Source organism: Oncorhynchus mykiss, chromosome 15, assembly GCF_057628025.1.
Source record: "Oncorhynchus mykiss isolate SJ-2025 chromosome 15, ASM5762802v1, whole genome shotgun sequence".
Taxonomy (NCBI): Eukaryota; Metazoa; Chordata; class Actinopteri; order Salmoniformes; family Salmonidae; genus Oncorhynchus; species Oncorhynchus mykiss.
The window spans coordinates 61,454,823-61,479,137 of record NC_143036.1 but is presented as its reverse complement, the minus strand read 5'-3'; the positions used below and the strand labels follow the sequence as shown (position 1 = coordinate 61,479,137).

Genomic DNA, 24,315 nt, shown 5'->3' with positions numbered 1-24,315 from the left:
ATAGAATCGAGAACAACCGTGCATTGGATTGAACGCAAACATTTACTCCGAAACTGTATGTTAAACTTTTAGTGTTCCAAATGTAAATGTGTATCTGAATGTTATCTGAATTTGATCAGAATGTTAATTGTGTATTATCTTGCTGCTTTCTGGCTCTTTCTATGGCTCCTATAGGAGGAGGAGCGTCTGGAGGGAGAGCTGGCGTACCAGGCAGACAGCGCCGCCGCTGGCCGGAGGCTGCAGGACACCTTCGCTGACTCCCTTCGCTACGTCAACAAGCTGCTCAACGGCCAGTTTGGCTTCACCTCCCGCAAGGTCCCCGCCCACATGCCCCACATGATCGACAGGCTCATCATGCAGGAGCTCCAGGACATGTGAGTAGCAGGAAATGTCATCAAACAGGAAATACTGGGTTAGTAATATAGAAGACCGAAGTAGCTGTTGTGAGTGCTTGTCTAACAACCGGAGCACTCATTTGTTTACCTCGTTAAAGTGAATTAGTTGCTTAACAAACTGATATGTGAATGTCTCCACCTTTCAGATTCCCACAGGCGTTTGACCTGACGTCGTCTCACCGCGTGCGTCACCCAGAGGACATGCAGTTTTCATTCTCCTACTTCTACTTCCTGATGTCGGCCCTGCAGCCGCTCAACGTCTCGCAGGTGTTCGACGAGATTGACACGGACCACTCTGGCGTTCTGTCTGACCGTGAGATCCGAACGCTGGCCACTCGCATCCATGAGCTCCCCCTCAACCTACAGGTCAGTAGAGAAGTCTGGGTGTAGAAGATCAGGTCCCCGCGTGTCCATGTTGTCTATCATCGAAGGCCAAAGTGATCATAGATCGGCACGTCTACTCTGAGACACTTTATGAATACCGACCCTGGTTTTACTCCTGTTTTAAAAGCTGATCTCAAACCAGTGGTACAGTGAGGTTAATGTGTTAGCGTGTGGCGTGTTGCAGGATCTGACAGGGCTGGAGCAGCTGCTGATCAACTGTTCTAAGACTCTGCCCACCAACCTGACCCAGCTGCATATCGTTAGCCCTACACAGGAGGCATACTACGAAGCCAGCATGGTGACTACTCTACACTGCCTCTTTGCTGTGGCCCAACAACATTTATAAGCTGTAGTTGACTTGAGGTGCAGAGACTGATTCATGTATTTGAATCCACAGCCTCCCGTCACTAAAGGTCTGGTGGTCCACTGTAAAGCCGTCACAGAGCGCATCCACAAGGCCTTCAAAGACCAGAACAAGTACAAGTAAGTCCTGTTCTCAAAAAAAAAAAAAATGTATGGCAAATGTGTGTAACAACAGAAGAAAATGCTGTAAAAACGTTATTTTTGTCCTCCTGAAGAGGGGGTGGTTGGGTCTATGAAAATACAATAAATAAATAAAAGTCCTGTTCTCTACCATCAGCCACTGTCCTTAATTGATATATATCACCCATCCTACATTTTCTCTGAATATCCTGACCCTATTTAAGATCACAGTAAACATGGAAACCTCTCCTTTGACAGGTTTGAGATAATGGGCGAGGAGGAGATAGCCTTTAAGATGGTGCGGACCAACGTGTCCCATGTGGTGGGCCAGCTGGATGACATCAGGAAGAACCCCAGGTGAGGTTAGAGAGTTGGGCCAGTAACCGAAAGGTCACTGGTTCAAATACTGGAGCGGACAAGGTGAAAGATCTGTCGTTGTGACCTTGAGCAAGGTACTTAGTGACCCTAGCTGTGACCCCACTCCCTGCCGGTGTCTCGGGGAGTTGGGATATGAAAGACACATTTCCATTACATACCTGTGTGTAACAGGACAAAGATAAGCACCCCCCAAATAATTATCATTCTCTCTGTGCTTTCTGTAGGTGCCTGCCTAATTAATATGTACTACTTCTTCCTGTTTTATTGTCATACTACCTTTCCATATGACCATGATGTGGATTTATGATTTGACCACATCACTGTGTTTCCTCACAGGAAGTTCATATGTCTAAACGACAACATTGACCACAGCCATAAGGACGCAGGGACTGTCAAGGCGGTGCTGAGGGACTTCTATGAGTCCATGTTCCCCCTGACCTCCCAGTTCGAGCTGCCCAGAGAATACCGCAATCGCTTCCTCCACATGGGAGAGCTCCAGGAATGGTAGGACTGGGGTGGTTTATACTAGAGAGAGGGGAATGGTAGGACTGGGGTGGTTTATACTAGAGAGAGAGAGGTTTATACTAAAGAGGGGAATGGTAGGACCGGGGTGGTTTATACTAGAGAGGGGAATGGTAGGACTGGGGTAGTTTATACTAGAGAGAGGGGAATGGTAGGACCGGGGTGGTTTATACTAGAGAGAGGGGAATGGTAGGACCGGGGTGGTTTATACTAGAGAGAGGGGAATGGTAGGACCGGGGTAGTTTATACTAGAGAGAGGGGAATGGTAGGACCGGGGTGGTTTATACTAGAGAGAGGGGAATGGTAGGACCGGGGTGGTTTATACTAGAGAGAGGGGGATGGTAGGACCGGGGTAGATTATACTAGAGAGAGGGGAATGGTAGGACCGGGGCGGTTTATACTAGAGAGGGGAATGGTAGGACCGGGGTGGTTTATACTAGAGAGGGAATGGTAGGACTGGGGTGGTTTATACTAGAGAGGGGAATGGTAGGACCAGGGTGGTTTATACTAGAGAGGGGAATGGTATTATGTATTGGAGTGTATCAGTTGAATATGTGATCTGCATTTAGTACATTATTTTTTCATTATACCATTAATTGGTGGCAGTGCAGAAGCACAATGTGCACACAATACAAGATGCCTGTACAGATGCTTTTTCAATTGTAGTATCTGTCCTAAATGATAGATGGACAGATACAGTGCCTTGCGAAAGTATTCGGCCCCCTTGAACTTTGCGACCTTTTGCCACATTTCAGGCTTCAAACATAAAGATATAAAACTGTATTTTTTTGTGAAGAATCAACAACAAGTGGGACACAATCATGAAGTGGAACGACATTTATTGGATATTTCAAACTTTTTTAACAAATCAAAAACTGAAAAATTGGGCGTGCAAAATTATTCAGCCCCTTTACTTTCAGTGCAGCAAACTCACTCCAGAAGTTCAGTGAGGATCTCTGAATGATCCAATGTTGACCTAAATGACTAATGATGATAAATACAATCCACCTGTGTGTAATCAAGTCTCCGTATAAATGCACCTGCACTGTGATAGTCTCAGAGGTCCGTTAAAAGCACAGAGAGCATCATGAAGAACAAGGAACACACCAGGCAGGTCCGAGATACTGTTGTGAAGAAGTTTAAAGCCGGATTTGGATACAAAAAGATTTCCCAAGCTTTAAACATCCCAAGGAGCACTGTGCAAGCGATAATATTGAAATGGAAGGAGTATCAGACCACTGCAAATCTACCAAGACCTGGCCGTCCCTCTAAACTTTCAGCTCATACAAGGAGAAGACTGATCAGAGATGCAGCCAAGAGGTCCATGATCACTCTGGATGAACTGCAGAGATCTACAGCTGAGGTGGGAGACTCTGTCCATAGGACAACAATCAGTCGTATATTGCACAAATCTGGCCTTTATGGAAGAGTGGCAAGAAGAAAGCCATTTCTTAAAGATATCCATAAAAAGTGTTGTTTAAAGTTTGCCACAAGCCACCTGGGAGACACACCAAACATGTGGAAGAAGGTGCTCTGGTCAGATGAAAACAAAATTGAACTTTTTGGCAACAATGCAAAACGTTATGTTTGGCGTAAAAGCAACACAGCTGAACACACCATCCCCACTGTCAAACATGGTGGTGGCAGCATCATGGTTTGGGCCTGCTTTTCTTCAGCAGGGACAGGGAAGATGGTTAAAATTGATGGGAAGATGGATGGAGCCAAATACAGGACCATTCTGGAAGAAAACCTGATGGAGTCTGCAAAAGACCTGAGCCTGGGACGGAGATTTGTCTTCCAACAAGACAATGATCCAAAACATAAAGCAAAATCTACAATGGAATGGTTCAAAAATAAACATATCCAGGTGTTAGAATGGCCAAGTCAAAGTCCAGACCTGAATCCAATCGAGAATCTGTGGAAAGAACCGAAAACTGCTGTTCACAAATGCTCTCCATCCAACCTCACTGAGCTCGAGCTGTTTTTCAAGGAGGAATGGGAAAAAATGTCAGTCTCTCGATGTGCAAAACTGATAGAGACATACCCCAAGCGACTTACAGCTGTAATCGCAGCAAAAGGTGGCGCTACAAAGTATTAACTTAAGGGGGATGAATAATTTTGCACTGCCAATTTTTCAGTTTTTGATTTGTTAAAAAAGTTTGAATTATCCAATAAATGTCGTTCCACTTCATGATTGTGTCCCACTTGTTGTTGATTCTTCACAAAAAAATACAGTTTTATATCTTTATGTTTGAAGCCTGAAATGTGGCAAAAGGTCGCAAAGTTCAAGGGGGCCGAATACTTTCGCAAGGCACTGTACATAGTCCTACTGTATCAGGACCATGTGAGACAGAGGTCTCTCCCCATTTCTCCAAGAGAAGAATGAAGGATCCTATCTGTCAGCACCTCCGAGTGTTCAGCACTGCCATGAATGATCGCTGGGAATCCCAGAGTGGGATCCTGCTCTTATAGCGCCAGGCCTGAGCTGGAGGAATCTTCCCAGATACCGATACTTTAAAATTAGACTCATATGATCCACACACACACGACACTCCAAGAGTCACAAGGGTGTTAGTGAAGTGACAGGTGGGTGGTAGCAGAGGTCCCCTGGTGTCTGGTCACATTGTCACCCCTTTACCCTGTCGTCCTTTCCCCTAGAACCACATGCATTTCATCATGACCTTTAACCCTGTTATCCAAGCCTAAAATATTTCATAATTGAGACTGGACTCTGAATATGATAGTAGTGACTTTTGTTGAGTTTCTGTTTTTGTATTCATTGATTCTCCCCAAAAACATTTCACCCTGTCCATCACCCAATCAAATGTCATACTGGAGCCTAGGTTCAGAATATGAGAGTGATGACTTTCAGCGAGCTATCTGCTTTGTCAGGAATTCATTGATGGCCCAAAAATAGTTTGTTTATTTTTGCTGTCTTACTGTCTTGTCTCTGTCTTACAGGCGAGTATATCGGGACAAGCTGAAGTTCTGGACCCACTGTGTATTGGTGACTCTGGTGATCTTTACTGTCGTCTCCTTCTTTGCCGAGCAGGTCAGTAGGACTTTACACTGTCATGTATATTTCCGCCTCGCTAATATCAACGGCACACTTGTAGCTTGATGATGTGCTATTTAGCACTTAGTTAGCCCCAGGGCTCTACAGGGGCACATATCCCTCACTATCGGTTGAGCTTTGGAATGACTGAAATGAGACTGAAACCTGTCCCTCTTGGACCATGAGCAGTGGATTGTGGTTGCATGGTTTCTTTGTTGATTATGACACCCATTAGATCCGAGGGGGTCAGGGTAAAGTTTCTCCTAATAAAGGTTAATCGCCAGAGCGACCGTGGAGGAACGGGCAATCCACACTGGGCCATTGGGACATGGAGGAATCTGATGGCGCTGTCTTGTCTTTGTCCAAAAGAATCATCCGTCTCCTCAGGCCTAAGGCTACGCTCCTCCTTTTTTTTTCATAGGCATCAGGTGCTTTGTTTGTAAACTGCCTCTTGAAGTTGGAGAGCTGTTTACATCTCTGGTTTATTGGCTCAACCTTGGACCAATAAACCAACTTTTGGTGACTTTACAGGACTTAAGTTGACTCTCCCGAAATGCTGTTTCCCTGATCTGTTCAAAAATAGAGCTAAAAGCTCCCGCTCAGAGCCACATGCTGACAGAGTAATGTTGCTTCCTCTTGTTTGTGTTTTTGTGACCGTTCTTTTGCGGTATTTTCTTCTTCCCTCAGCTGATTCTACTGAAGCGCAAGCTGTTTCCCAGACGCAGGGTCAGCAACGATGTCAACCCAGAGCGTGTGTGAAGAACGAGGGAAAACGTCCTTATCCACCCCTCTGCATCCTCCCTCTCTCCACCCTGCTCCCTCCACCTCTCGCTGAGTTCAAAGTGAGGGCCATGCAGGGGTAGGTGGAGAGTGAGGAGGGCTATCCCTAAATCTCGAAACGTCCTCACCTGGGATTGCGTCAGCATGGGTCAAGGAGAGGGGAACTCTGGTAAACAACGTAAATCATGTGTGGCGGGTAAGATGATTGACAGGCATCACCTGGCTGGGAGATGCTGTGCCAGCGGACAAAGCCTGTAAAGCCAGAAACTTCTCTTCCCTTTCACCAGGGGCGCCAGAGGGACTTATCGCCCACACGCCAGGCTGTGGAGAAGGACACTGACTGAGCCAACTATGTGCTAAACTGCTCCAGTCCAGTCAGTGTGGGCAGTGTGATTGATGTACTGTTAAAAGCATGATCTGGAAGCGATTGACGGGAGACACCATCTCTGGTGTGGGTTTACAGCACCTTTAACCATGAGAGCTGTAACCTTCCGAAGCGTTCGAGGTTAGGTTGGACACTTTTTTTAATTGAACCTATATTCCACAGAAGGAAAAAAGGGATCGGGAAGGGAAGGGGTTGATCAGAATAACAGGAATTATGCCATTTGACCTGTTTCACTGTCTACATTCAACACAAGTGCCTTATTTGAAAGAGTGTTACCTGAAGTATCAGACTGTATGACCTTGTTTACCCATTGTCCCTGCTTGCCTTTTTAAATGTCTTGGTTGGATTTGGTATTTACATGTCATAAGTGATTTCTTTCAAAGGCATGGGGTTGTGGGTGAAAAATGGCACACCGGTTGTTTTAAAAAAAATCATGAATGTTTCACAGTGTGTCTGTGGGATACTGTACATATAGCTCTGCTAGTGTCTGAAATTCACATCTCTGCAGCATCTGATTGTATTGTTCAGTGAATGCGTTCCTAATGAATGCCACGGACTGTTAATTTAGCTCCACAAGTGTTCTACTACTGACCCTCAATTCTATGGTCTCTCTGTTGAGCCTTCGTTGCCTGCATTTGGTAGCTCTCCTCTCCGCTCACAAGCGGTGCATTGATGTGAATGATTGCCAGCAGCAGTAGAACCATGATGTTTTGCTGCCTTAGTATTGCTGAACTGTGGTATGCAGTGTGCCAGATTTACACAGCAAGCATAAATCTGGGACACTCAAATTAGGATGTGTAGCAAGGTTACTTAAGAAAATTGGGGTGGGCGTATAATGCGAACATTAGTAACCCAAAGGTTGCGTGTTTGGCTCTTTGGCAACTAACTCATTTTTAAATACTTTGCAAATTGGAATTTGTAACATGTACTATATGGCGTGCCATGGATTTATGTACAGAATAACACAAAATGCTCTGAGACCAGGTTGAATTACAACAATGGGTGGTATGCATGGACATTGAGTTAATGTACATTTGAATTGAGTCTCTTGGGGGTGTCAAATTCACAATTTTAGTTTAGTCAACACTTTGGCTCATCCCAAAATCAAATAAACCTGAATCACTTGGTTATGCTTTAAATTATGAAATGGAATTTGTTGAATGGAAAATATTTCTTTATTACAATCATTTTGAACTTTAGTATAAAGATGTTTCACTTGTATTGAATAGTGCAATACCATGTTAAAATTGAGCATGTGGCATTTAATGCATAGTTTAAGTTCACACCCTGATTGAACAAAAACAGGTGGCTAACTTAAGGTTGGCTGTTATTTCCAGACAAAGTTATTGAAATGTTACGTAATCTGAAGGCTCTCATTGGAATTCTACCCAGAAATATCTGCGAGTCAAAATGTCCTTTTTAGGGGCATTTTCTCTATGGTACGGTGGGCATATTCCTAGAGTAGGGGTTCTTGATTTACTTATCTTTGTTCCAATAGTTACATGACCGCAGAGGCAAAACAATACACCGTTGCATCCCTTTGTCTATCCTAAAGTTGTCAAACAATGGCCTGAAACAGTTCAGAATCATACCGTTCAACAAATCACAATGTACCAAATGCATTTTCCTAATGCATTTTCTAAATGTGATGGGGAAAAAAAAGATGGCTTCCAGTACAGAATTATAGTAAACAGTAAAATAAGTTCCAGTACAACGTTCTCAGTGTTACGTATATTGTCTGATACTTCAACCATAAATACTGGTTTCATAGTGATGCAGAAAATAAACATTTTAGTACTTGCTCCTAAACTGCTTCAAATTTTTAAAATTAAAACAAAGGATTCAAAAACATTTAAGGCGCCAAACAGAATTCTGTACAATCAAATAATTAGCCCTTTACGGAGAAGAACGTTGAAAGCAGATGGGACTCTGGTGTTAACACATCAACATGACTACAAGGACTTCAACTGGAGTAGAGTTGAGGTTACATGGTGCTGGATACACTGGGGATTCACAGTCAGATGGAAGCCCTTTTAGAAGAAATGTCACTGTTTTCAGCGTTAACCCAGACCCTTGCCCCTTCACCTGCAGTCCTTGACAATTAACGTACCATACCTCATTAGGAATGTCTCATTCTACTTTTGGAAGTTTTCCGAGGTTGAAAGGTTGATTTATTTTGTATTTCCTAGCACTGATCGAGTTCATTTCATGTCAGATTGGGTCTCATTCATTAAATAAACATGACTAGTGAATGATTAAGAGCTACAATATCAATTTGAACAATGATATCACATTGTTTAACAAGAGGCTGTTAAGTAAAGACAAATGTGTCTAGTACTGTAGCCTCTAACTTTACAACATTGAATATAGGTCAATTAGATAGGAATATGTATCAATTGTAAGTTAAAACAATTGAGAGAAACCAAATTCAAGGGGGGAAAAACACAAAGCAACTCCTTTATCTGATCACTGAGAAACATTTGATCTTTGCCAAAAAAAATGTATTGTAGCTTTTACCCATAGTGTAATGATGTAGTCTAAATTAAATGAGCTGAAAATAATGGAGGATGTTAAAACCGGTCTGATGATATTTATCAAATCTGAGTCTCAGATTACCTCAGGTAGTGATTACTTCCTATACGGAGACAAAGAAAAACCAACCAACTTATTTCCATGCCAGCTACTCTGCACTCATCCAGTGAGATACAGACCAGAGTGTTACCCTTGACGATGGATCAATTCAGGGGTGGTTACGTCGTTCCTGTCATTACTCTAGTGTTATTACAGGCAACCTTTAGTCAGAGGTGGTCACTGTGTCAAGGCTGCTGAGGTTTGGGGTGGAGGGGACCTCTTCATCATCGTTGTCTGCTTTCAAGAGCGGGGCGGCGTCCTCCGCCTCCTTCCGCCGGGCAAAACGTCAGTTGCGTTTGAGGGCAGCTTGCGCCGTGATGCTGAACACGTGAATGCGCAGGTGAGAGGCGATCTGGATGCACACGCCTGTGCAGTAGCGCGTCAAGTCAATCAACGACAGGACCTGTGGAGGAAATACAAGGACCGGCATGATAAATGGACTTGATGCACATAGGGCAGGTGTTCCCGGGCAGTTTGTGGTTGGGGGAAACTTCTGGTCCTATCTATGTGGAAATATCAACTGAAGTGGGTTGAAAATGACACCAGACCTGTACGAAAACAGTTTGATGACAGAAGTACGGAATAGTGAAGACGTGAGAACTCACCATTGCGATCCAGAGGACTATGTGCTCGTCGATGAAGCTGTTGAAGTACTGGTTGAGGAAGAGGAGGCCAGGCCCGATGAACGCCGTGTCTGGGAGATAAAGCTCACTCTTGGTCATGTGGGCCACCTGACAAGGACAGAGGAACACAAAAAGGAACATAGAGATATTACAGGAGGAGCAGAGCTAATGAATGAGCTAAGGTAAATACTGGTACGGCTTTCACTGTTACATATAGAGGTCCCATTTATGGGAGGAAAAGTATTCATTGCTTGCTTGATAAGACACTCCAGAAAGACAGAAAAATATATTTTTTTATGAATTTCCCATCAGACAGTAGACTAGAGAGATGAATAGATTGAGAGATGACAGCAAAGTAAGAAAGTGAAGACTATTATATTAAATGGAGCGCTCACAACTAGCTTGTTGGCGATCTTGGCGACGACCATGCCGAAAGTCAGGATGTAGAGGCAGGGGTGCAGCTCAAAAAGCTGGTTGGATGACTTCTTAAAGATGATGAAGGCCAGTGTGAGGATGAGGCCGATGTGCATACCTGGTGCCAGCACACTGGTGTCCTAAGGAACACACGGCAAAATAGTGAATAACTTTGAATTGTTAACCTAGAATATAAGCCAAAAAAAGTGTTTATTGTCCTAAAATGTACAGTGCCTTCACATGAAATCCAGTTTTATTTATACAGCACATTTCAGACATGGAATGCAACGCAATGTGTTTTACAGAAAAAAACAAATGAAAATAAAATGCTGAAATATTTACTACATAAACAGAAACTGAACAACTAAAAAGCACCCTAAGGAAAAGCAAAGCTAAAAATATGTGTTTTAAGACCTCTTAAATATGTCCACAGTTTCAGCCTCCCTCAGGTTCTCTGGCAGGCTATTCCAGAGGCTGGGGGCATAATACCTAAAGTCTGCCTTTCCATGCCTCTTGGTCCTAGGATAGTTGAAAGGCCAGTACCAGAGGACCTGAGGGACCTACTGGGTACATAACTTAAAAGCACTCAGAAAAAATTGACACCGCTTGAATTTTTCCACATTTAGTCGCTACGAAATTTCATCAGCCGGTGATTGTCAAGCAAATAACTGCAGGCCTCACGGAAATTGACTGTTAATTAACAAACACATTTAGCATCTCCTGGCTTCCAAACAAGCCACTGATGCAGACTTTTGGAACATCTACATTTTAAATATTCTAATAAATCCATGTAATATAGCCTACACATTCACAATAAATCCATTTATTTTAGACCGGTCTAAAGAAACATGATATGAAGAAAATGTAGTCTATTTCAGAAGAACATAATACACTGGACTTGCTTACCAAGAAGACCGTGAATGTTCCCGAGTGGCCGAGTTACAGTTTTGACTTATATCTACATGAAAATCCATAGCAACACCTGAAAATGGTTGTCTAGCAATGAAAAACAACCAATTTGGTAGAGCTTGAAGAATTTAGAAAATAATAAAAATGGGCAAATGTTGCACAATCCAGTTTTGGAAAGCTCTTTTAAAAGGTGCTTCTACAAAGTACTTGACTCAGGGGCGTGAATACTTGTGTAAATGAGATATTTCTGCATTTCATTTTCAATACATTAGCAAAAAAAAATTGAAAACATTTTTTTTGAATTCATTTAAAAAACAAAATGTGGAATAAGTCAAGGGGTATGAATACTTTCTGAAGGCACTGTATATGTAACGTTTTCCTACCAGGTCGGATGTTAAGACTTAAACGTAATAGAAAAACATCAACCCAAATCAACCCAAATATTTAGCTAAACACGTCATTACATAATAATACTTACAGCCACGGTGGAGCCGTTCTTGCCGACGCCCCCGTTGAGGATGACGTGGAAGTAGTTATAGCAGGAGTACACAGCTCCCCCAATGATGCCCATGATGGGGAAGGCGTACAGCTTCACCCCAAGGACGGGCAACTACAAGAGGGTAAAACAACCAAGAGTTTCAATTAATAGAACTTAACTTCTGTCACAGCAGCTAGCGTTGTTTACACCAGTAAGCTGTGGGTGGGCGGGGCATGCTGCTGAGGCCAAGATGGGAGGAGAAGCCAATAATATTGCGTGGTGACATCAGCTGTTTGCTAGCCAGATCATGTGATCATGTCTACGCCACGATGGATTAGCTACCCATAATTACCTTCTTACTTCTGATTGTGACGTTTAGTCGTTAAGCCTCCACAGGCTGCACAGAGTGAAAGTGAAACAAAAAGGACTATTTAATAACTAGTAGATTGTTGTTGTGGGGTTGGTTGGTTGAGTGGTTATACAGTACATGTTAAGGATTGGTTATGTTGCCTTAAAGTGCCAAATGTTGGGGTAAAATTTGTGTCGTCATATCGTGCCAAATGTTGGTGTAAAATGTCCAAGTCTCCAAATCCTACGGCTTAGTTGACAGAAAAGGAAAGAAAGAGAGTGTATGAGTGGGTATGGGAGTGCGTGTTAGGTTTGTGTGCATGGATAGATAAATGTATTGAAGCCATACCCTGTAGTCCCAAAGGGCCACGCCACCAAAAGCTGACATCACATACATGACAACGATGGCAATCTGGACCTCTGTCACATCAACCCTGGGTGGAGAGAATTTATAGAACTCAGATCAGAACAAGACTGTATATTTTATGAAGCACGATGGACTAGACTTAAGTACTATGTCAAAAACAAAAAGGTTGTTATCTGTCTAGCAACATGTAAACAAATAATATAATTGGGCATCATTTCTACTTACAGGCCAAAGCGCAGCGTTCCGGAAACATAGGTTTGCCAGTGTGCACAGAAGAACATGAACATCCCCACAAAGCCACAGAAGAACATCCAATCAGGGTAGCTTCCTATCCCACAGGACATACATGTTCCCACGGAAACAAAAACTGGAGAGAGAGAAGAGAGAGACAGAACTAAATGAGCAACAATGTGTCATACAGTGGCTTGAGAAAGTATTCACCCCCTTGGCATTTTTCCCATTTTGTTGCCTTACAACCTGGAATTAAAATAGATTTGAGGGGTTTGTATCGTTTGATTGATACAACATGCCTACTTTGAAGATGTAGAGCCCCCTTTTGCAGCAATTACAGCTGCAAGTCTCTTGCGGTATGGCACATCTAGTCACTGGAATGTTTGCCCATTATTCAAGGCAAAACTGCTCCAGCACCTTCAAGTTGAATGGGTTCTACAGGTGTACAGCAATCTTTAAGTCATACCACAGATTCTCAATTGGGTTGAGGTCTGGGCTTTGACTAGGCCACTCCAAGACATTTAAATGTTTCCCCTTAAACCCCTCAAGTGTTGCTTTAGCAATATGCTTTGGGTCATTGTCTTCCTGGAAGGTGAACCTCTGTCCCAGTCTCAAATCTTTGGAAGACTGAAACAGGTTTCCTTCAAGAATTTCCCTGTATTTAGCACCATCCTTCAATCCTGACCAGTTTCCCAGTCCATGCCAATGAAAAACATCTCCACAGCATGATGCTGCCACCACCATACTTCACTGTGGGGATGGTGTCCTCGGGTGATGAGAGACGCTGTTTGGCACAAACCCTACGTTTTCCTTGATGGCCAAAAAGCTCAATTTCTGAACAGAGTACCTTCTTTCATACATTTGAGGACCCTCCCACATGCCTTTTGTATTTGCTTATTTTTTTCTTTAATGGCTTTTTTTTTCTGGCCACTTTTCTGTCAAGCTCAGCTCTGCGGAGTGTACGGCTTAAAGTGGTCCTATGGACAGACACTCCAATCTCAGCTGTGGAGCTTTGCAGCTCCTTCAGGGTTATCTTTGGTCTCTTTGTTGCCTCTCTGATTAATGCCCTCCTTGCCTGGTCTGAGTTTTGGTGGGCAGCCCTCTCTTGGCAGGTTTGTTGTGGTGCCATATTCTTTCTATTTAAAAAAAAATAATGGATTTAAAATGGTGCTCTGTGGGATGTTCAAAGTTTCATATATAAAAAAAACTCAATCCTGATCTGTACTTCTCCACAACTTTGTCCCTGACCTGTTTGGAGAGCTCCTTGGTCTTCATGGTGCCGCTTGCTTGGTGGTGCCCCTTGCTTAGTGGTGTTGCAGACTCTGTGGTCTTTCAGAACAGGTGTATACAGTTGAAGTCAGAAGTTTACATACACCTTTGCTGAATACATTTCAACAATTCCTGACATTTAATCCCAGTAAAAATTCCCTGTTTTAGGTCAGTTAGGATCCCTACTTTATTTTAAGAAAGTGAAATATCAGAATAATAGTAGAGAGAATGATTTATTTCATCTTTTATTTCGGTCATCACATTCCCAGTGGGTCAGAAGTTTGCTACCAAATACTAATTTAGTGTATGTATTGCCTTTAAATTGTTTAACTTGGGTCAAATGTTTTAGGTAGGTGACCAAATACTCATTTTCCACCATAATTTGCAAATCAAATTCATAAAAAAATCCTACAATGTGATTTTCTGGATTTTTTTTCTCATTTTGTCTGTCATAGTTGAAGTGTATGATGAAAATTACAGGCCTCTCATCTTTTTAAGTGGGAGAACTTGCACAATTGGTGGCTGACTAAATACTTTTTTGCCCCACTGTATATGCACGCACCACTTTTCAGTTATTTTTTACATTTCACTTCATCAATTTGGAATATTTTGTGTATATACATTACCTGAAATACAAATAAATATCAATTTAAATTACAGGTTGTAATGCAACAAAATAGGAAAACCACCAAGGGGGATGAATACTTTTGCAAGGCACTGTAATTCTGACGCATAGAACAATGTATGTTGTCATTCAATATGACACACTGGTTGCTATGAAGCTAAACACTAAATTCAGTCTAGTCCAGACTCTAGACAAAAGTACAGGGGAGCCCCACTGCTTGAAACACACTTGGTCAGGTACTGTAAAGCACCACAAATTAAAACAGGCAACAACAAAAATTATTTTGCCCGCACCTGTGGAGACAGCATCACAGCCGTGGTCAAAGAGCTCCCCCAGCGCAGAGCTGCTGTTTGTCCTCCGGGCCTGCTTCCCATCGATGGCATCCAGCGACTGATAGATGAACAGGCCCAACGCACTCAGAATGAAGGCCCATGCTGGAGCCTGGAAAGAGGTAGGAAGACAGAGGGAGGGAAGGAGGGAGAGCGAGAGGGGGGAAGGAGGGAGAGCGAGAGGGGGGAAGGAGGGAGAGCGAGAAAGGGAGGGAGAGAAATTTGATTAAACAAGACGATGGAATGACCTGGTTTCAATTTCAAATAGGACAAACTTTTCCTCCACCATCCCCCGTTGAAGAGAAAGATCTCGGTCTTTGTTAACTCCAAGTCAGAAGACAAACAGACTTTGTTTACATGAGATGCAGGGTGTATTACCAAATCAGTGAAGATTGAAGAAAGCCATGACACACATCGGGGAAAGTTGTTTATCTTATTTCGAGTCACTTCTTGCAAAACTGAGAGTTGGACAAGTTTCCTTCAACACGAGTTTGCTTTCTCTAACAGACACGTTCTAACATTTCCTAAAACGTATGCTTACTACAGCTGTTTTCTACAAAATGATTTGAAAGGCAAAACAGCATATTGCAGGCCTGGGCAATTATTTTGACAGATGTATCTACTGTAAAATCACATCCAGATATGCCACTTATTTTACTTTTTTTTTTAACATGCACAGAAATAAACGACATCCATGTTCTCATTTTGTTAGGTATTTTCATTATTAAACATGCAATGAACTACATGGAGGGAGAAATACTGTGCATTCAGCATCACAGACAGAACTCTTGTTAACAGGTATGCAACACGAGTAACACGAGAGAGCTCAAAATTACATTTAAAAACTACTAAGTCTGATGGGCATTGGCAAGAGCAGTGAAGTCAGGTATAGTTTCTGACGTCGCTATATGCAGGATTGCTGAGAGGTGAGAGTCACTAAGAGATGATCTGTGCCTTGACTTGTTATATTTCATCACTGAAAAAGTCTGTTTACATCCATAGGTTGATCCAAACAGTACAAACATATTCTCAGCATGACTCCTAACCTTTGGAAAGTGTTGTTCATCGAAAGATGCATAGAACCTCGTCAGTGACATCGTTTTCAATATTTCTCCAATCACTGCATCAGACTGAAGATCGATAAGCTCAAGTTGCAGGTCAGTGGTAGCGTTATCCACATTGAAGGTGAAAGGAGAGGAAACCAACAGCATGTCATTTTCCAACACTTGGAAATCCTCAAAATGACGAGAAAACTCACAGTTCAAAGCACGCAGCAGCGATGTATACTTCTCCCGCTGGTCATCTGATAGGGAACAGACTAGTAGTGTCAGAAGGTCATCTGATAGGGAACAGACTAGTAGTGTCGGAAGGTTGTTGGCTTCTACTTGGTGGGTCAGGAGGAGTAATTTTCCCTTGAAGGCTTTGACAAGGCTGTACATCTGATGTTACAAAAGGCCCTTCCCTTGTAGTTTGGAATTCAGTTAATTCATGGAAGGCCATGATGTCCACGGTGAAGACAAAGTCAGCCAACCATTCTTTATCTTGCAGTTGATCCACATAATATTTTCCTTTCATTTGCAAAAACTCAGCAATCTCTACTTCAGATCCCACACCCTTTTAACACTTCTTAGGGCTGAAATCCCGTTAACGGGATGATATGACAACAGCCAGTGAAAGTGCAGGGAGCCAAATTCAAAACAGAAATCTCATAATTAAAATTCCTCAAACATACATATATCTTATACGGTTTTAAAGGTAATCTTGTTGTTAATCACACCACAGTGTCCGATTTCAAATAGGCTTTACGGCGAAAGCACCACAAACGATTATGTTAGGTCACCACCAAGCCACAGAAAAACACAGCCATTTTTCCAGCCAAAGAGAGGAGTCACAAAAAACACAAAGAGATAAAATTAATCACTAACCTTTGATCTTCATCAGATGACACTCATAGGACTTCATGTTACACAATATATGCATGTTGTTTGATAAAGTTCCTATTTATATAAAAAAATCAGAGTTTACATTGGCGCGTTACGTTCACTAGTTCCAAAAACATCCAGTGATTTTGCATAACCACATCGATTCAACAGAAATACTCATCATAAATACAAGTTATACACATGGAATTATAGATGTACTTCTCCTTAATGCAACCGTTGTCAGAATTCAAAACAACTTTACGGAAAAAGCAAACCATGCAATAATCTGAGACGGCGCTCAGAAAATGAATCAAATTAGCCGCCATGTTGGAGTCAACAGAAACCAGAAATTACATTACAAATATTCCCTTACCTTTGATGATCTTCATCAGAATGCACTCCCAGGAATCGCAGTTCCACAATAAATGCATGATTTGTTCGATAATGTCCGTTATTTATGTCCAAGTATCTACTTTTGTTAGCGTTAGGTACACATATCCAAATGCTCATGCGTTTGGACAAAAACTTCTAAAAGTTATATTACAGGTCAAAGAAACATTTCAAACTAAGTATAGAATCAATCATTAGGATGTTTTTATCATAAATCTTAAATAAAATTCCAACCGGAGAATTCCTTTGTGTCTACAGTAGCAACGGAACGCAAGTCGATATCATGTGGAATGCACGTGACCAGGAAATGGCTCTCTGCCAGTAACCTGACTCATTCAGCTCTTATTCAGTCCCACAACACAGCAGAAGCCTCATTCAAGTTTCTAAAGACGGTTGACATCTAGTGGAAGCCCTAGGAAGTGCAACCTCATTCATATCCCAATGTGAATTCAATAGGGCCTGGGTTGAAAATATACCAACCTCAGATTTCTCACTTCCTGTTTGGATTTCTTCTCAGGTTTTTGCCTGCCATATGAGTTATGTGTTATACTCACAGACATCATTCAAACAGTTTTAGAAACTTCAGATGGGTTTCTATCCAATACTAACATGCATATATTAGCAACTGAGACTGAGGAGCAGGTCGTTTACTCTGGGCACCTTTCATCCAAGCTACTCAATACTGCCTCTGCAGCCATAAGAAGTTTTAAGCACCTTCCCCAAACTCAGCCATCTCACGTTTGTGTGGTAGTGGAGATCTGCATGACCCGACTCTGTCTCTTCCAACAGGGAGACAAACTGCATGTAGTTTAAAGATGTTGCTCTTATGAAGTTTACCACAACATGGCTCATTTTCAGAACACATTGACAGAGCACCTCCTGATGAATAATGCAATTCGAGAAAATTATTTTCTGATCTGGGTTCAGCTCAGCTACTTGATCTTGTGTCCTCTCCAAAAGGCCAACGTTTTTTCCTGTCAAGTTTGGGCACCCATCAGTGGTCATGCTGGATAACATTTCAAAACTCAGTCCCAGCTTGGCCACACACTTATTAACCTCCTTCAATAAATATTTCCCTGTGGTTGTCGTCTTCATTGACTGCTCTGAAGCAAGCTCCTCTGTAATTTCAATGTCTGGGGTTATGCCTGGTAATATCAACAACTGCGCCCTGTGTCGCGTTCATCACTGCTCTTATCCAGGGCCAAGGAGAAATAGGTGAAATCCTTTACCTTGTCTTTCAACTGTTGTTCTATATTCTCTGCGATGTCCTCAACACACTATGTCTAGGGTTGCAAAGGGTTTGAATTTGGGGTATTTTGCTTAAATTCATTAAAAAAAGTTTGTTTATAACAGTGAACCTTTTTTTGTGGGATACACAAGGCAATTCTAGGTATTGTGGCATATTTTGGTTAAACTATCCCCAATTCAATGGAATTGCAACCCTCTACATGCACAGTGCATTCTTCCATCACATGTACAGCTGATTCTCAAGATCTTGCACACAAATGAGATACTATTGAGCCCACACTATTGAGCCCACACTACTACACTGTCTGAGCCAAGGACTACATGCTTTCTGGTAAGTTTTGATTACAATACTGGGTGGGAAGAATATATTTAATATGACATACATGATTTTTTGTTAACTAGTAAATAGTAGCCTACATCAAAGTGTGTTTAAATCATTGCTAACAATTTCTGCTAGTTAGTTTTTGCTACCATGTGGGTTTTAGCGTGCTTGAGCCTGCTAACTGAGGAGTGTTAATTCACCTGTTTCCATACATGTTTAATTTTAAAACATGCATCTTACAAAGGAGTTGTTTAATCTAACTGCTTAACTATTTATCTGTACATGGAATTGTATTTGGATTTTTTAACTCATTTTTTCCTAATCATTACAGAAAAATGCCACGGGCACTATCTTTCACTGCGGCTAATATAGAAGGAAAAGCTGTGTACATTTACAAATACTGTGCCAAATCATACATGAAGAATGCAACAAAGATGCAGAAGCATCTGGCCTAGTGCATAAAGTACCCTCAGCACTCACAAGCAACCTCTGACAAAAGTCCCTCTACTTCTATTCGAGGTGAAAATGATGATGAATCTTATCGATAGCAACAGCTAATTGTCCTCCTGGAATCAGAACTTTTTTTGACTCAATGGAGGAACGTAGTAAGAGAAGTGCTGATGAATGTCTTGCTCGAGCTGTGTATGCAACTGGTTCACCTCTGATGCTCACAGGCAATGTGTATTGGAAGAGATTTCTGAATGTTCTTTGCCCAGCATACTCCCCTTCAACCAGACATGCTTTATCTACTCATTTTCTGGATGCAGAGTTCAACAGAGTTTAAGTGAAGGTCAAGCAAATCACAGAGAAAGCAGATTGTATTGCAATCATCTCTGATGGGTGGTCAAATGTTCGTGGGCAAGGAATAATTAACTACATCATCTCCACCCCTCAACCAGTATTCTAGAAGAGCACAGACACAAGGGACAACAGAAATACCGGTCTCTACATTGCAGATGAGCTGAAGGCAGTCAATGACCTTGGACCACAGAAGGTATTTGCACTGGTGACAGACAATGCTGCGAACATGAAGGCTGCTTGGTCTAAAGTGGAGGAGTCCTATCCTCACATTACACCCATTGGCTGTGCTGCTCATGCATTGAATCTGCTCCTCGAGGACATCATGGCACTGAAAACAATGGATACACTCTACAAGAGAGCCAAGGAAATGGTTAGGTATGTGAAGGGTCATCAAGTTATAGCAGCAATCTACCTCACCAAGCAAAGTGAGAAGAACAAGAGCACCACATTTGAAGCTGCCTAGCATGACGTTGTCATCATGTTTGACAGTCTCCTAGAGGGGAAGGAGTCTCCAAGAAATGGCCATATCACAGTCTGGCGATATGGACAGCCCCATCAAGAGGATCCTCATGGGTGATATATTTCGGGAGAGAGTGGCAAGCAGCCTGAAACACCTGAAACCTATAGCAGTAGCCATTGCACAGATTGAGGGAGACAATGCCATTCTGTCTGATCAGACTAGAGGTCGACCGATTAATCAGAATGGCCGATTAATTAGGGCCGATTTCAAGTTTTCATAACAATCGGAAATCGGTATTTTTGGGCACCAATTTTGCCAATTCTTTAAATGTATTTATTTTTTACACCTTTATTTAAACTTTATTTAACTAGGCAAGTCAGTTAAGAACACATTCTTATTTTCAATGACGGCCTAGGAACGAGGCAGAACGACAGATTTTTACCTTGTCAGCTCGGGGGATCCAATCTTGCAACCTTACAGTTAACTAGTCCAACGCTCTAACCACCTGCCTCACGAGGAGCCTGCCTGTTACACGAATGCAGTAAGCCAAGTTAAGTTGCTAGCTAGCATTAAACTTATCTTATAAAAAAAACAATCAACGACTGTCGTTGCTCCAATGTGTACTTAACCATAAACATCAATGCCTTTCTTAAAATCAATACACAAGTATATATTTTTAAACCTGCATATTTAGCTAAAAGAAATCCAGGTTAGCAGGCAATTTTAACCAGGTGAAATTGTGTCACTTCTCTTAAGTTCATTGCACGCAGAGTCAGGGTATATGCAACAGTTTGGGCAGCGAACTAATTTGCCAGAATTTTACGTAATTATGACACAACATTGAAGGTTGTGCAATGTAACAGGAATATTTAGACTCATGGATGCCACCCGTTAGATAAAATACGGAACGGAATAAATGTTTTGTTTTCGAGGTGATAGTTTCCATTTGACCTAAGGCTCGTATTTCTGTGTGTTTATTATAGTTAAGTCTATGATTTGATATTTGATAGAGCAGTCTGACTGAGGGGTGGCAGCAGCAGCAGGCTCGCAATAGTCAAAGGTATATGGTTTAGAGAGAAATAGTCGCTATAATTCCTGTAATAAGTTGCGGCTGAACTTGAGAGGGGTTCCTTCGTTATTTTGCCGTTCATGTCTTCCATAGAGAATGTCTTGATCTACTTCAAATAAGGTCTGTGTTTCGTGCAGGCTTAAACCGCCTCAGCGTTTTGATACTCGCGTAACTCTCACTAGGATAAGGTAACGTTTGTTAAAATATTTTCATAAATCCACAAAAAAAAAAATATGATCTTCGCTTATATTTAGCCAATATTGATCAGAGTTACCTTGTCCTATGGATATCTACACAGTTATAAAAAAGGCAAGGTGGTGTAAGCCTACACGAAACACAGACCTTATTTTAAGTTAATCTAAAAAATATCCTATGGAATAAATGAAGGAACCGCTTTTCAGATTTTGCTAGGTGTCATGGGAATTATGACTCGCACTTTGGTAGTCAATTCTTACCATGTCCATTATTAAAATAGGATTTCCTGCATATAGAAATTACAGTTTTTGTTTTCAACATTCATCACAGGCAACTTAAACTCTATTTTTATTCAAACAGTTGAGAGTATTTGTCTCCTAAGCACTCTTCAGTATCATTGTCACTTAAGAGCTGTTTGTGTGTTCTACAGATGGCAGAGAAAAGCAGAGCACCAGTGTAGGACAATGACATGGAATTGGCACCAGGGAAAGCAAGGTGTCTTATTTGTGATAAAGATGTAAGCATGGGGTCAGCAACGGCTAAATCAAAAAATACCACCAACCTGTGGAATCACCTTAAGAACACCCATCCAAAAGCCCATATGTATTATATTAAGTTAAAATAAAAAAGTGTTCATTCAGTATTGTTGCAATTGTCATTATTACAAAAATGTATATTTGTTGCAATTGTCATTATTACAACAATATATATATATATATACACACACTTTAAAAATCAGCCGATTAATCGCTATCGGCTTTTTTTGTCCTCCAATAATCGGTATCGGTGTTGAAAAATCTTAATCGGTCGACCTCGAGTTCAGACTCTACTTGCAGATGTAAAATAATAAATCCATAATGCCCTGCCCACTTCACTGTTGCTCCAAGCAGAGGAAACTGCCGTTCTGAAATACATCAAAAAGCGTGAAGACCCCCGCAGCGTGCATGTTGGACCCCAAGTATGCTGGCAAGAAGACATATTCCTATATTTCTCTGCATGCTTCGTCTGGAAGTGTAGGGACAAGTTGTAGTCTTTCAAGACAGCGATGCTCTCTTTGCACACAGCATTCCCTGATACCTCAATAAAGACATTTCAATAACTTATTGATTTGAATGACCCTCCCACACCCCCACAAACACACGTGTGAGTGTGTAAGAAACAAAAAGTGAAAGAATGGTAAAGGAAAGTAGATGACCTAACTGTGTGAGTTCCTACCACTGGGACTTGAAGTATTCCCAGCCATCTGGACATTAGGGGTGAGCTAACAGTCAGTGTTTATCATCTCTATACAACAATGTACAAGTCGTGTAGCCAGAAATGTGTTGGTGGGTGGGCCTCAAGAAATTTGGGTGGGACATTTTTTTTCATTAAATAAATAAATACATTTTTATATATATATATATATGAAAACGGCTTTCTGAAATTCTACAAAATGTTACCATGGGGCAAAGAGAAATTGGCATTTTTTATTGCCCAATCTGATTTGATGGGCCTGGCCTTCCAGTAGGTGGGCCCGGGCCCACGCGGTTGCAATGTACTGTACTGGTCTAACTTCTCTCTGCACTGTACTTGCCTGTGTTCTCTCAACACAACACTACTGTATTGGCCTGTGTGTCACCCACAACTATTTTGACAGTAGTTATTTTCTCTTTCTAGATATCCTGCTGTTTTCCAGTCCCTTCCTCTACCAACAACAAACTGCTCTTCAGTAATCCCTGCCCCCCCAAAAAAGCCCTTTCTGTACACAGGTAGTCATCTTAGTCACATGGCTCTCAGGCAAGTTCGGTATGGAGTATAGGCGTACAGGATGACCCTTGACATATTTTTAGTTGGTCAGTGACAGTGGTGTATGCTGCAGCTTATGTCAAGGCCAGGCAGCCCTTTCATCTAGTTATTCAAAGCTGTACTGAATGTACAGAATGCAGATGGCGACAGGTTACATGTGAGTCCATGGCTGCATTGACACAACAGCTTGTGCTGCATATAAAATGCCCTTGTTGAATTGTCTGCTGCACAAACCTGCCTGGAGCTCGATGGAATCTGGACTTTGTGTCCGTGGTGAGATTCCAATCTGTACTGTGGGATGGGTGGACAAAGGTATAGTACTCATAAACATATTGTAACTAGTCTCTGAATACCCGAGACACGCGCCTGAACGCACACTATACAAAGGACAGAAAAGAAGCCAAACAGGCAAAGGGTAGGTTCACCCACACCCTCTCTCTCTCTTCAGAGAATCGACCTAGGTGGATGACAGGTCATAGTAGGAACACGTGGCATTGTTAAAACCTACGTATTCGCTCTGTTATTGGTTTGTTGACTATGGTTGAAGTTGTATACCTATTGTTATCAATTTGCTTATTTTACATGATCCAATCAAAGTTCAAACTTGCAATAGGTAAAGTTAATATTACTTTAGTTTTCCTTGAACAAACATTCAGCCAGACTTTCTCCCAGTTACCTTAAAATTAATATTCACTTGATTTGTGAGTGGATGAGCAAACATGGTGGCAACTTTGACACTAACTCTTATTTGGCATTTGAATCAAGCAAATGCATTAAGTCAACAACCATAGGCTATTAGACAAACTTTCCAGGAACAAAACATTAGATAGTGGACTGTGCACATTGTCCACCAACTATTCTGATGCTTTGAGCAGTTGTAAAATAACAAAAGTGCTGTAAATGGATTCGAGTTGCAACAATGTTACACATGATCTCAGAGTTACAATGCTGTCATGGGGTATTGCTACATGGCTACTCGAAAGTTTCTCCCCCCAAGGTCGCAAAGCACTTACCTCCTCTGTTGCCGTTGGGCAGTAAAACACCAACACTACAGTTGTGACTATATTTATTACCAGTCCAATTATAGTCAGAGTATTAGGCGCTACCCAAGTTGGAATTTGTTGGACCAGCCAATTCCAATATATCTGACAAGGAGGTTCGAACAGGGATCGACCCGACGCGCTATATTTGTGCTCCTCTAGCCGCTTGAGTTGTGCGGCTGACAGCGGCTCCGGCCACAAGAAATGTGGCATTGTTTTCAGCTTCGGCGCTACGAAAAGTAGCCAATCACCCAGCGATACTTTTGACGTTCCTGTGGGTTTCAGGCACTGATATCTTCTCGCGATCTCCCAGAAAATACTTGCTCATTTGGCAGTTACGTGTGAATAGTAATTTTTCTAGAGCGGAACCATGAATGTCGATATTTTTTCCGTTTGTGATTGAGAATTGCGTTTCAGCAGGAAGCAAGTCTCCGGAAGGGAATGAGGCCGGGAATTTCAAATAAAATGTAGTCATTT

At 41.9% G+C, this 24,315-nt stretch overlaps 2 protein-coding genes across 3 annotated transcripts in view; one reads left to right on the top strand and one right to left on the bottom strand.

The window, feature by feature from the left end:
• The window catches only part of gnptab (N-acetylglucosamine-1-phosphate transferase subunits alpha and beta), a 24,783-nt gene extending 16,592 nt beyond the window's left edge, over positions 1–8,191 (top strand). The window contains exons 14-21 of the mRNA XM_021563801.3: positions 175–374; positions 542–761; positions 964–1,077; positions 1,177–1,262; positions 1,521–1,619; positions 1,977–2,144; positions 5,124–5,214; positions 5,905–8,191. Of these exons, the coding sequence (XP_021419476.3) occupies positions 175–374; positions 542–761; positions 964–1,077; positions 1,177–1,262; positions 1,521–1,619; positions 1,977–2,144; positions 5,124–5,214; positions 5,905–5,976 (1,050 nt within the window). The 3' untranslated portion in view covers positions 5,977–8,191. The remainder of the gene's footprint in view (positions 1–174; positions 375–541; positions 762–963; positions 1,078–1,176; positions 1,263–1,520; positions 1,620–1,976; positions 2,145–5,123; positions 5,215–5,904) is intronic.
• Positions 7,535–24,315, bottom strand: LOC110490419 (cholinephosphotransferase 1). Of its 2 annotated transcripts, none has more exons than XM_036944805.2 (8): positions 23,812–24,315; positions 14,571–14,718; positions 12,378–12,519; positions 12,135–12,219; positions 11,438–11,569; positions 10,032–10,190; positions 9,619–9,744; positions 7,535–9,416 (listed from the first exon to the last, which is right to left on the bottom strand). In XM_036944805.2, exons 1-8 carry the CDS (start codon positions 24,049–24,051, stop codon positions 9,300–9,302), a joined length of 1,149 nt encoding a protein of 382 aa, XP_036800700.1. In that variant the 5' UTR covers positions 24,052–24,315; the 3' UTR covers positions 7,535–9,299. The 2 variants fall into 2 exon arrangements, with proteins under 2 accessions (XP_036800700.1, XP_090056749.1); XM_090200623.1 differs by having other exon boundaries at positions 12,378–13,712; positions 23,812–24,235.